Source organism: Morus notabilis, unplaced genomic scaffold (assembly GCF_000414095.1).
Source record: "Morus notabilis unplaced genomic scaffold, ASM41409v2 Scaffold843, whole genome shotgun sequence".
Lineage (NCBI taxonomy): Eukaryota > Viridiplantae > Streptophyta > Magnoliopsida > Rosales > Moraceae > Morus > Morus notabilis.
Window position 1 is genome coordinate 538,023 of NW_010361268.1, and position 13,230 is coordinate 551,252.

At 33.0% G+C, this 13,230-nt stretch overlaps 2 protein-coding genes across 2 annotated transcripts; one reads left to right on the forward strand and one right to left on the reverse strand.

The window, feature by feature from the left end:
* Positions 1–2,476: 2,476 nt before the first annotated feature.
* On the reverse strand, positions 2,477–3,037 carry LOC21408406. Its single transcript, XM_010098873.2, has one exon. It carries the CDS (start codon positions 3,035–3,037, stop codon positions 2,477–2,479), a length of 561 nt encoding a protein of 186 aa, XP_010097175.2.
* Positions 3,038–5,972: 2,935 nt separating this feature from the next.
* Positions 5,973–8,159, forward strand: LOC21408407 (phosphopantothenoylcysteine decarboxylase subunit VHS3). The gene is made up of 3 exons (XM_010098874.2): positions 5,973–6,244; positions 7,447–7,505; positions 7,617–8,159. Exons 1-3 carry the CDS (start codon positions 6,119–6,121, stop codon positions 7,945–7,947), a joined length of 516 nt encoding a protein of 171 aa, XP_010097176.1. The 5' UTR covers positions 5,973–6,118; the 3' UTR covers positions 7,948–8,159.
* Positions 8,160–13,230: the final 5,071 nt, after the last annotated feature.

Consider the following 13,230-nt stretch of genomic DNA (forward strand, 5'->3'; position numbering starts at 1 on the left):
CGACATCATTCCGCTGGCTACCCACACTTCTATCGGAACAAACTTGTCTCCGGTGACCACTGTAATTTTCTCATTGAGATTTGAAAGCCGACAATTCAGCAAAAAGCCAGACCATCAAATTCAGAACCTAAACTCTTGCGAAACTCTCAGACCATCTCTCATTAACTTTCCCCGTCTAAACTAAAACTTTTAGTTAACTCCATAAAATAGATCGTTATTGATGAGGTCATGACAATAATCAGTATTAATTATAAAGTTTTGCTCAATATATATATATATATATATATAATTTTCACCTCCCCTCTATACCCCAAATCTATGTTCTATTAACAAAGTTAATCCTTCTATTACTGTGAGCGATGACAAGTACCATGTGAGTGGCTTGTGACATATAAATTGATTATATTATTATAAAATAATATTGTGAGAGTTTATCAATTTGGAATATATTAATATAAGTCGAATCAAGGCAGATGAAAATGGGTACAGAGGTGTATGGCTCTCCTGAATTTTTGATAAATTATTTTTAGGCCTTTGAAGTTTTGGTTTTTTCTTTTAAATGCATATAGTTCTTTTCTTTTCATATTCCCCCCTCCCCTCGCTATCTCTCTTAATTAACCAAAGTTTAAATATGTCTCTACGAAATTTAATGGCCCGTTTAGTTCACATATTTAAGTCAGTAATTTTGATTCTGAGTTCAAAGTTTATGAGCAAACCCATTGACGGGAATTTTTTATGCAAATTTTTTACTAGAGAAAAGTATTGTAGCAGAATTAAAATCATGGTTTCAAACACGTAAACCAAACGGGCTCTAAGTGATCTTAAACAAGTAAACTTTTTAGAAATAACACATTTATATAATTATTTTTAAATGTATAATCTTTTTCCTACAACCCTCCCAACTGTTATCTTAATAAATATTTTTTTTTCTATAGTTTATCCTTATTGGATAGAAAATTATGTACTTTGTAATAATTTTCTATCCAATTTACCCCCTAAAGTTTTTCACTACTCAAATATGTTCTCGTGTCGTCTGCACACATATAATATCGAACCCAAAACAAATTTTAATTGAAAATGTTCATTTCAGTCCATCATACTATATTTATTTTTTTACTAAGTAAAAACTTAGGAGAATGGTAATTTTTTTTTGAAAAAAAAAATTACTCTTTACAAAATTTTATATCTATGCAAGAAATTTAATAAATTAAATATGTACGATGAAACATAGACTTCAAATTAGTTAGTAGTATGGGAAAGTTTCATTTGGTACGCTCTATTATATCGAAATTTGTGTTTGGCACCCTCTGTTTCTGAAAATTTCATGTCGGTACCTCGACTTTTTAAAAAAAAAAAAATTTGTACCTCAAAGCTATTTCTTGGAACACAAAAAGATAAAATTGTCCTTATTATAAAAAGTCATCTGTTGATCATAATTTGAAGAAAAACAGGATTTAAAAATTGTTATACATGTCACCAAATACCATGAAGTTTTAGGTTTGGGTGTTTGGTTACATGTATAACAATTTTTAAAATCCTTTTTTTCTTTTAAAATTCTAATCAATTGATGAATTTTTATAATAAAGGCAATTTTTTTTCTTTTAATTTGTGTCAAAAAATGACTCCGAAATACCAAGAAAGATTTTTTAAAAGGTTAAGGTACCGGCATGAAATTTTTAAAAACATGAAGATACCAAACTCAAATTCAATATTGTAGAAGTATTAAAATGAAAATTTTCCTAATTAAGAGATGATATTTTAAGATTTTTTTAACATTTTTCACGTGTTTAGTTTATACTATTTTGAAATAAAATCCATAATTCACTACCGATCGTGGACTAATTACATTTTTACAAAGATACCCTGACTTTCAAGTCATCTTCACCGTCGGATTTTTTATTTCGTGAAAAAAAAAAATTTATTTGATCATTGCTACAAACCGAACCCAACAATATATTTATTGGGTAGAAGAAATTCCAACAATAATATTTTATAGAAGAAAAGTTTCTTCAATCTACGTGTAATAAACATGGAGAAAATTTCACAAGTACTTAATCCACTTGTTTACAGTTCCCCATATACCAGGTGGCAATTTCAATTTACGTGACTATTTTCTGAGGGGATGATTACATGACTATTGAATCATCCGTAAAGTTGACGGTTTCAGTTTATTTGGTAAATAGGTTTAAGTTCATAAACGGGATGACACAATGAATACTATTTACAAATTAATATTTTGAACTTAATATACTGATTGATTAATATTCTGAACTTAATAATACGAAGCAAAAAATACTAGCTTCGATAATATTTGAACCCCAACAAAAGAAAAAAAAAAAGAAAACTCCACAAACTGAGCTCCTTTTCTGTTTTCAAGAAACCAAAAAATCATCAGAAAACAGCATGACTCGGAACCTACATATTTATCCCAAAAAAAAAAAAAAGGAAAAATAGCCTATCAAGATTAAAAAAAAATTCAAGAATCTTGGGCTCTGGACATCACGGAGAGTCTGCTTGGCTTCGGCTGAAATGTCTCTCGGCTCCGCTGCTGGTTTGACGAAGGCCTGATCAGAGCCGACAACGATCTTTTCATCAACTCGCCTTCAACTACTCTGTTCCTGATCAGCGAGTTAGCCATCGCTGATCTCATCAAGTACTGCCTGCGGCTGTTGGAACTAAACGACGGCGTTTTCTGGGCACCTCCACGCGGAGAGTTCTTGTGGAGAGAACACCGGAACGAGCCTGGGTGCGTCGTAGGGGCACACATGCATGTCTTCTTCGGCTTGGAAACCACGCCGTTACCGTTACCGTTATCGTTGACGTTTCCGGGGGCGCCGTTGGACTGCTTCGTCACCGACATCGAACGTCGCCCCGGAGAGATGGAGCTTCCGTACATGCTGACGCGAGTGGGGGAGGAGGAGCGAGTGAGGAAGGGCCTGGACGACGCGAATCCCGAAGACAACGACTGCGATGAGCTGCGAGTCCTGCAAAGCGCTGAATTATCCGGTCTTGCCCTAGGAGAAGACGACGACGCCATTGTAGTAGCCATGGTAGGAATGGGAGGAGAGAGAGAGTCGTTTTTTAGAGAGAGAGAAACTCTTTCTTTTGATTTCTTTCTTTAATTTCTCCGTGTTCAAGTGTCGAGAGGGATTTGTCGAGTTTGTAATGTGGTGGAAGGAAGCGGTTCTTGGTTTATGGTTAGGGTGTGAAGTGAAACTTGTATAACTATCGAGTCGGAAGAGAAAGCTATTTAGGAGCAGGTGGTGTATAATTGTATTCATGATTTCTCCTAACTCGCTTGCCTTATATAATACAAGAGTTCGGTTTCCAATAGGAAATGGAAAGCTTCTCATAAAGATAGTAGGACTAGGAATATGCATTTCAAGAAACAAATAAAAGGAACCGCGAAAACTATTATCCTTTTTTTTAAAAAAAAATCTTTATTTCAGATGTATTTGTGATTGTATCTTTTAAGAGCGAAAAAATTGAGAAAAAAGGTGTATTTTTTAAATTTAAATTCATATGAATTTGATTATTATTTTTTTTTATCAACAATTGATTTTAACTCTTAAAAGAACAGATATAAACTTCATAATTTATGGATAAATTTTTAACTCATTAGAAAAATTTAAAAATATCAAAAAATAAAAACCGACTGACCGTTTAAGATTAAAGAATCGATCCCTCTAAACCCCAAAATTAGTGATATGTGGAATCAAACCTTTCAATTCCAAAGACCGAATTGCCCAGCCATTTGACAATTCGATCTTTCGATGCCTTGATTTAGGAATTGATTCGGAACCTAACCGACTAGTGATGTTTGGTAGATGGATTCGTTCCCTGATTCGAATCATGGTTCGTGGTTCGCTACAGTATTTTCTCTCACAAAAAATACACGTAAATCAAAAATAGTTCTAATTACATGGTTCTAATTCATAAACCAAACGCACCCAATTTTTTTTTTTTTTCTAAATATACATTTTGTGCAATATAAAATATAAAATATGTTCTTCTTCAGTGTAGAAATTAGTAAAAATCCTAGCTCCTCCTAGCCATTACCCGCTTGCCCAATCACCCTCCCTTACTATCGTCGTCACGCATGTCGCCAACTCATTGTCACCATCGTGGCACATTTGTGAGTGAAGCTATCAGCGTTGTTGTGTCTGCACGTCCTCAAAGGTAGGTATTATTTGTTTTAGATTTTAACACATGAGGCTGCTTTTAATTTTAATTTTTTTTTTTAAATTACAATAGGTTTGGGTGTTTTGTAAATCTTACTTTTATCTAGCCGCTTCTAAAAATTGGTACCAAACAATAGAATTTGAAAAGAAGGTCATGGGTTATTTTTACGCAACTACTTGTCCAAATTTATTAAAGGAAACTTAATAATCTATTTACCCATTTTATTTTTTCATACCAAATTAAAAAATATTTTATCAATATTTATTTAAAAATTAAAATATTTTATAAATATACTATGTTAAATTTTACTAAAATATTTTTTATAATTATCAAATTGTTTAAGATAACAACAATAGAAAATAATTTAACAATTTATTTTTATAAAACATTTATATAATAAATTAAAGTCCTATATATTTTTTAGAATTTTGGTATAAAAATACTATGAATATTGACCTTAAATATAGTATTTTTTATTTTGAGAAAAAATAAAAATGAAACTAACTATAAACATGTGTGCTAAATTATATATGTTTTAGTGATTATACATCTTTTTATAAATAGTTTACCAAACATCAAAATTTCTGCTTTTGGTATTCACAACAATTTTAGGAAAATTTTTTTATCAAACATCTACATGCTTTTGGTCACAATAATTTTTAATTAAAAGTACAATAATAACATTAATTTTTAACAACACAACAATACCAAATTGGCCCTTAATTTACCACTGATGTCATCTTTTATGTTTTTGTAGGTATTTTAGAATTTTTTTTTTATCATATTCTGAAGTTGTTTTAAATAAATAACTTATTCCATTTATATTGTGTGATTTTATCAAAACCAAACATCAATGACGACCAATTGAAAATCAATGAGTTGTGCGGTTTACCGATGAAGATACTTTTCATTAATTGGCGTCAGTTTACAGTTTTTAAAAACCCACGCAATTGGTCAGCAACTGAACCGACAAAATTCGTTGGTCGATCAACGAAAACCTCTAGTAACACACACTAAACTACAAAACAGTAAATATTCTTTTTTCAAATCCCTAAATAATGAACTATTAAAAGAAAAACGTCTGTTGAATTAAAGGGTTACTGAAGGCAAGATAAATTTGATCTTATTTTTTAATAATCCACTAATTTTCAACTAAATTAACAGGATAAAACACCGACTTTAGCTAAATGTTATTGTTCGTAATCCACCAAAAATCAAGACATATGAGAGATCTCCAAACATGGCTTGAACAACAGACCATATTCATTTTTGTTGCGAGGACGGAATATTGGGCTTGCGCCTTAGGGAAAAAAAAAAAAAAAAATTACTTAAACTTACCTTTAAAGGTGTATATGTCTACTCTCTTACTTTTAATTAATACCCATTAATAATATAATCATTTAATTTTAAAAAGTATTAATTAAAAATAAATAGTAAGAGTGCAGTTTAAGAGGGGGATATTCGTCTCCTTCTCTTAAGAAGAAAAAAGGTATACAAAAAAGAATATCAACAATCAACATAGAGGGAGGGAGGGAGGGTAATGACACGTCAAGAAGCAGGTGGGTCGGGAGGGAGGGAGAGTAATGACACGTCAAGAAGCAGGTGGGTCGGGTTCATGCACTGGCCTACTGCGTGGCCTCAGATGCCTATATGGGCCTAAGGCCCTCTTTTTTTTTCAGGAAATAAAGTAGAAATGAAAAAAAAAAAAAAAAAAAAAAAAAGAGTTGGATTATAATTTAATTAATTATATTTATTTAAGTAAGCAAATAACTAGTGGATATATCCTAGAATTGGCTTGTTTAGGAATTACGAGTCAGAGCCGAAGAACAAAAGTCAAAACCCTAGTCATTTTTCTGCCCATCAATTGGTCTTCTTCCGTCTTCACCGAACCTAAAACTCTAAAAATTTTCCACACCATACCCACTTTCATCACAGAATGCTGTCCCAGAATCCTAGCCACGCGGTTGCTGATTTCGAGAGCTTACTATTCCCTTTTGTCCAATCCTTGGCGCTGGACACTGCTTTGCTCGCTCAGAAATCTCTTCTCTCGCTTCTCTCTCTGGTACGTTTCCCGCTTCCCAGTAGCCAAAAGCATGGTCTTTGATTACTTTTGTTTGTAAATTATTTGAAACAAAAAAAAGCTTTTTTTGTTGCTCTGTTAATTCGACGAGGGAATTTTTCATGGGTAGTTTGTGATTGTGGCTTTTGGATATGTTTCTTCAAAAGTGTGTTTGAAATTTTCATGCTTTTTTGGCTATTGTGTGTGTTTAGTTTTATTAATGGTATCAGGGCTTTAGAGAATGTAATGGATGTAGTGCTTGTCCTTTTTTATTTTTTATTTTTGGTCCACTTTTTGTTTTTATTTTTTATTTTTTCTATTTCGCACAGTTTAATCATGGTTATCGAGTAGTGTTCTTATTTATGAGTGAAAATTGGGAGCCAAACTTTGAGTTAAGCGGTGTGATTTTGTCATGTTATATAAGAGAGTTTGTGTAATCTGCAGTCTGTGATTATTATTTTGGATTTAGCTTTCCATTGTGGAGATACAAAAAGAAAAGTTTGGGATTTGTTAAGGCTATTTCAGATATGAGAGTATTTAAAACCCGGACTCCAAGCAAAGCATCAATACCCCCTTTGAGCTTTGTGGGCCAATCTCAGTGTTAAACGGAAAATCCGTGTTTTAGTAATTATAAATAAGTGATATCATAGACTCCAATGTTATATTGACTGTAGACCAATAGAATTCTCTGTTTTTTTTTTTTTTTTTTTTAAAATCTCTGTTTTGGTGTTAGTTCTAAAATTAACCCATACAAGAAGCGAAGTATCATTTTACCTTCAACTCTGCACTGGCTTCAAAAATTTGCTGGTCGTATTCCACATTGCAGTGGTTCTCTTTGTCATCATCTTTTTTTATTTTTTTTAAATTTTCAATGCCACCCTTTTATGGATGGACTTAAGCTTTGACTGTCATTTGTTTCGTTAATTCGAATTACAACTTAAGTTTTGCTACAGTGTTTCTCTCCTAAATATTCAAGTTCAACTTTTTTGTTACCACAGTGTTTTTTCTCGCATAAATTTATTTTTTAACTCAAGTTCTTAACTTAAATAAGCGGCAGACACATATAGAAATTTTTTTTTTTTGGCTTCATGTCAACTTATTGGGAATTGAGATTGGTGTGATTTGTTAACTTTTATGGTTTCTTGAGCATTTTGTCCTTAATGGTTTTTTGTGGACTTACCTTAATTATTGATTTTATTGAACAGATTGGATCACTGCCCGATCATTGTAATACTTCTATGGATATAATAGGAAAATATCAGAGGTAAGAAAGAGAAAAACTTTGTCCACCTTGTGTACTAATTCTGTTTTAAGATATTCATAATATAGAGGATGAGCAAGTAACTGGGCTACTTAATATTTAACTGCATTGCAGGTTTCCAGTGGCTGAACTTTTTAAAGTGAAAGAGCGTGCTGAAGAAAACAAGGACGCTAGTGAAACTGAAGAGAATGATTATAGTGAAGGTGATGAGGATGATCGTGATACGGATGAAGATGATGACTCGGAAGAAGAAAACGATGATGGGGAGGATGATTCTGATGATGAGGATTCTGATAAAAATGAGGATAGAAGTGATGACGAAGATGACAGCAGTGACGAAGATGATGAGGATGAGGATGACGAGGATAGTGATAGCAATTATAGTGATGACGACGACGAAGATGAAGATGAGGAACCGCAACCTCCTTCCAAAAAGAAGAAATGAGACAAACTTATTTGAAATTTTCTTGTTATGGCTAGATCTTTGTTAGAATGGGGCAGATAGGAAATTGATTGCCATTATTTTATAAATAGCTTTAGTTTAAATAGAACTTCTTTTCTTTAACCCATTGAAATAGAAAGCCTCCCTTTTTTTCATTTCCGGATTACATTTGGCTTGTGTTGGCTCTAATGACATAATACAGATAGTAATACTCATTCTATTGTGGTATCTGCACAAATATATCATTACCAAATCCCAAGTCCCAACCTTAAACTACTATAATATCTATGAAAAAAAAAGTTGAGTATTTTTGTTGCTTTATACTGTATAGTAGTTCTACCACTAAAATGCAAACTTTATAAGATTCTTAGGGTTTGTTCATTTACATTTGTTTGAGTTAGGGTGATTTGAGTTCAGATCTTAAACTTGAGAATCTATTTGTGTTTAGGTGGGTTAAAATTTGAATTTGTATTTGGATAGTATTTTAATAAAAACTCAATGGTGATGAAAAATTTTAATATGGTATATGAGTGGTGTTTTATTTGTCTCGTCGTTGTGAACACATAAAAAAAATCATCTCAATTGGAATTAAAACGAAAAAATTACGTTTTTAAGAATAGAAAAAATATTGTTCATTAACTTGACTTTAAGTTTAGGAACTTGAGTTGAAAGAAGAATTTTAAACTTAACTTTTAGCTCTAAACTCAAGTTAAAACTCAAATTCAAACTTAAACTTTATAATAAAAAAAAACGTGAACTTAAAAAAAAAATTTGAACTTAAGTTCAAACTTTTTTTAAGTTTAGATGCAAATGAACAAGTCATTATTCTTTTAGGGAGAAAATTTACAAAATTCAATATCTTATTGATAGATCCTCAGTCTGCATGATGCCAGTAGTCTCAAAGAAATGGTATTTTTTGTTGGATTTTTTTCCTTAAACTTCGGTAACTAACCGAAGCCTTGATCCCCAGAATGTGGTCCATCATATTCCACCACTCTAGGAACGTGTTTACACTGGTTGCCCACATTCATTCGCTGCCCACGTTGCCCACTGACGATGCACGTCCACAAAGCACTCTGTGATGGGTAAAGTGTATAAAAAGGGCAGTGCACACACGGTTTTGGTCTCTTAAGCCTGCAATCTCCATTCAGTCGAAATATACACCATCAACGAGAGATTGAGTGAGGTTTAAAAGAACAAATATACACCATCAACGAGAGTTGAGAGGTTTAGAAGAACTGAAACCGAGTTTTTCCTTTTTTTCCCACCGAGAACATCAATGGCTGGAGGTGCTCTTTTGATCCGTTTCTTTTAATTCTGCATTCGATCTAATTGCTATTTTCGATCCTTTAGAGAATGTTTAGATCATTAAGAAATCCCAACATTTGGTCTCAGAGACTTAGTTTGCCTCTGCTTTGTTGTTCCTTACGTTTTCAATTTTCTAATAAACAGTAGAAAATTTTGTTTTCAAAGTTATGATTTTGACGTTTTTTTATTGAAACTAAGATTAGGAATCATTGAGCAATTGAATTTCTACCATCTTTTAGTTTTAAACATCAATTTTGGTCAAAATCATGAGAAAAAACTGGGTTTTGATTCGAGTTGAAACCGGGTCAGAAACGACCCGGCTGAAGGTTGAAGATGATTCAAGTGTGAAAAAATGACATGTCATTTTGCGTATAAAACGACATGTCATTTCTGTTGTAGATAAGCACAGAAAAAGTGGAAAAAATGACATGTCGATTTCATTTGGCTTGGAAAACGACAAGTCGTTTTCATTTGGCTTGGAAAATGACAAGTCGTTTTCTATTGAAGACATGTGCAAGCAATGTCAAAACGACATGTCGTTTTGCCCTTTGGCTTATAAAATGACATGTCATTTTCTGATGAAGAAATGGGTGATTAGTGCATGAAAATGCACCATAAATACTGCTTTTGATTTATATAATATTAAAATATTTAAACTTTAATTATACAATTTCATTATTTTTATTCATAATATTTTTAATTGGAATTTATCTTGTTTTTGCTTAATTATTTATAGTGTAAAAAGCTACACAAAAATAAGCCATGAAAGCCATGTTTTCAACCATCCGGAGCCAAGCCTCAGCCGAGCCGCACCGAGCCGCACCAAGCCGAGCCAAGCCACTGTCTCTCTCTGCGTGGGCCCCAGCTCTCCGCCTTTCCCCACTCTTTCTCGCGCGCGTCACCAGCACGCCGATCTCTCAGCGCGCGCGTGTCTTCCACGCAGCCATCAGCGCGCGTTAAAGCGCTCCTCCACGTGGGCCCCGCGACTCAGTGCGCCAGCTTGCTCCTTTCCTCTGCGCGCGACATCTGTCCCATGAGCTGTCTCCACTCTGATCGCGCCAACACACGCCAACCAATCCGCATGCGACACGTGGCACGTTTCCTCCTCACTTCCAATCACGTTGCGACACGTGTCCCATTTGGTGCTGAATCTGAATTCCATCCCCAAAAATCAGAGCAAATTACCAAATTTCTTCCCAAATCAAATATATGATTTCTCCTAATTTATGTGTACTTTTATTTTGTTTCCTTTTCTTTTGTAATTTTCTAGTTTTACTATTTATTTCCTTATTTGACAGGCAACATCTGAATACTATAAATAAAGGGGTTAGCCTAAGGTTTTGAGAAGCTTTTAATATTCAGTTTTCTGTCGTCTTGCTGTCAGTCTCATATTTTCTCTCTAGAACTTGTGAGAATGTTTTGCAAGATAGGCTAGAGTTTTCTTGGTGAGGTTAGAGATGAACTTCTGTTGAGTGACCCAATTCGGGATTTTGATTCCTTGTGCTGTAAAGTTCAACAACCGAATAAATTAAATCTCGTCTATTTTTCTATTACTTTTCAAAATATTGTGTGCCAATTTTTATATAAGTTCAGTCACGCTTTTCTTATGTAATTTTGTCATGCAATGTTTTGTTATTCAAATTATTTTACAAATTGTCTTTTACTGCAATATTGTCAGATTGATATATTGTCGATTTTAGATAACTTGTAATAATAATATTTCTGGAGTCAACATACATATTTAATTTATTCGGTTATTTAATATTGTGAATCAAAACTTAGATTGGTGAACGAAACATTAGGGATTCTCGACACCTTACCGTTTTTATTATCGAATTTTCTTCATACAAATTCCCTCCTTTCTATTTTATTTGCAACAAAATCTCAAAAACTATTCTTTTTCTTTAACGCTCTTATTCTGTTAGTCTTTCTTGTTATTTTGTTATCTCTCTGTGGATACGACCGCCCTTCTGTGCTACAATTGACCGCGTGTGAACATCACTTTTGGGCGTTAATCAATGGGCAGGTCACAGCCAAAACGACATGTCATTTTCATTTAGCTAGGAAAATGACGTGTCGTTTTGGGTTAAAGAAAAGCGCAAGCATCAGGAAGAAACTACATGTCATTTTGCCCTTGGTATATAAAACGACATGTCGTTTTGAATAAAGAAAAGCTGCAGGCATTTTGAAAAAATGACGTGTCATTTTTCATTGGGAACACTGAAACGACTTGTCGTTTCTTAAGCACTTTTGCAGCATACATACCAAACGACTTGTCATTTGATAAAGATTAAAAAAAAAAAGGAAATCAGAAATTATGTATATATAGGTATTTTGTAAATGTTCACCCATTTTATAATTTTTATGATTTCTCACCTAAATGAAAGGTTCAATAATTTTTTAATGACTTTTAATGAATTAATTTGGATATTTATATGCGTATATTATTCATTTTATGTATAATTTATTATACATGCAGTATTAGGTTGAAACATATTAGTACATTGATATTTAAATATTTTGGATTAATATTGCATATAGTTTCAAGCAATTAAATATGAACCTTTATTATGATTTATTAATGTTAAGTGGTCCACATAATTTTAATTAATTAAGGAGTAGCCACATCATCTTTAATTATTTAAAATTATATATTAAGTGTTTCAGGATTACATTATGATATTAATTGTGATTAATCATATGTAATATAATAGATTTTATCCCACATGAATTATATTTGTATGATTAATTAGGATAGAATATCAAATTAAATTTCTTAATTTACCCACAGGAATTAGAAAATAAAGCATAATTTGATAGTTTTATCATAAGGTTATAGATGGATCTAATTGGATTAGAACTTTAGCCCACATGCTAGTTTTACATCTCTACATTCATAGAACATGATTTACATTAGTAGAACATGATATAAGTTATAAGTATTAAATTTTAATTATAAGCATGTGCGTTTTATTTTTATGCAGTCTTGCAACCTGCGAATTTCTCTTATATGAAATGTGACATTCCCGAACTAAGGGGTGATAACTCTAAGATATGAAAGGAGAGAGTTTTTCTTCATTTGGGGTGGATGGACATTGATTATGCCATAAGGAAAGATGAACCAGTCATTACTCTGACCAGCACGTCAGAAGAAATTGCTCTTTATGAAATTTGGGTGTGATCTAATCTCCTTAGTGTGATGTTCATAAAGACCAAGATCTCTGCTGGCATTCGTGGTTCAGTTGACTAGCATAACAATGTCAAAGCATTAATGAATGCCATTTATGAACAGTTTGAGTCTTCAAATAAGGCACTTGCTAGCACCCTGATCATGAGGTTTTCATCCTTAAGGTTCACTACTATGAGAGGTGTGCGTGAGCACATCATGCAGATGATGGACATTGCGGCTCAATTGAAGACACTTGAGGTTGAAATGTCTGACTCTTTCCTTGTGCACTATATTCTGAACACTCTTACACAACAATACATACCCTTCAAGATATCATACAACACACATAAGGATAAATGGTCAATCAATGAACTTCTGACCATGTGTGTATTCCTCTATGTTATGGCACAATAGACTAGGGCATATCTCCATTAAAAGAGTTAAAAGATTGGTGAATAATGGAGTACTCAGTACTCTTGATTTTATTGATTTTGAAACTTGTATGGACTACATTAAGGGAAAGCAGACCAATAAGTCTAAGAAAGGTGCAAAAAGAAGTACAGACATATTAAAGATCATACATACAGATATTTGTAGTCCAGACATGGACTCACATGGTCTGAAATATTTCATTTCATTCATAGATGATTACTCACGTTACATGTATCTCTACTTGCTTCATAACACAAACGAAGCGTTGGATGCCTTTAAGGTCTTTAAGGCTGGAGTAGAGAAACAATGTGGAAAACAAATTAAGATTGTGAGATCAGATAAAGGTGGAGAATACTATGGTAGATACATTGAAAATA

Bases quoted from the DNA above. Each gene is read 5' to 3' on its own strand.
- LOC21408406 (XM_010098873.2), bottom strand. From the start codon at position 3,037: ATGGCGTCGTCGTCTTCTCCTAGGGCAAGACCGGATAATTCAGCGCTT.
- LOC21408407 (XM_010098874.2), top strand. From the start codon at position 6,119: ATGCTGTCCCAGAATCCTAGCCACGCGGTTGCTGATTTCGAGAGCTTA. The intron at 6,245-7,446 runs GTACGTTTCCCG...TTTATTGAACAG, and splicing joins TTCTCTCGCTTCTCTCTCTG to ATTGGATCACTGCCCGATCA. The intron at 7,506-7,616 runs GTAAGAAAGAGA...ACTGCATTGCAG, and splicing joins ATAATAGGAAAATATCAGAG to GTTTCCAGTGGCTGAACTTT.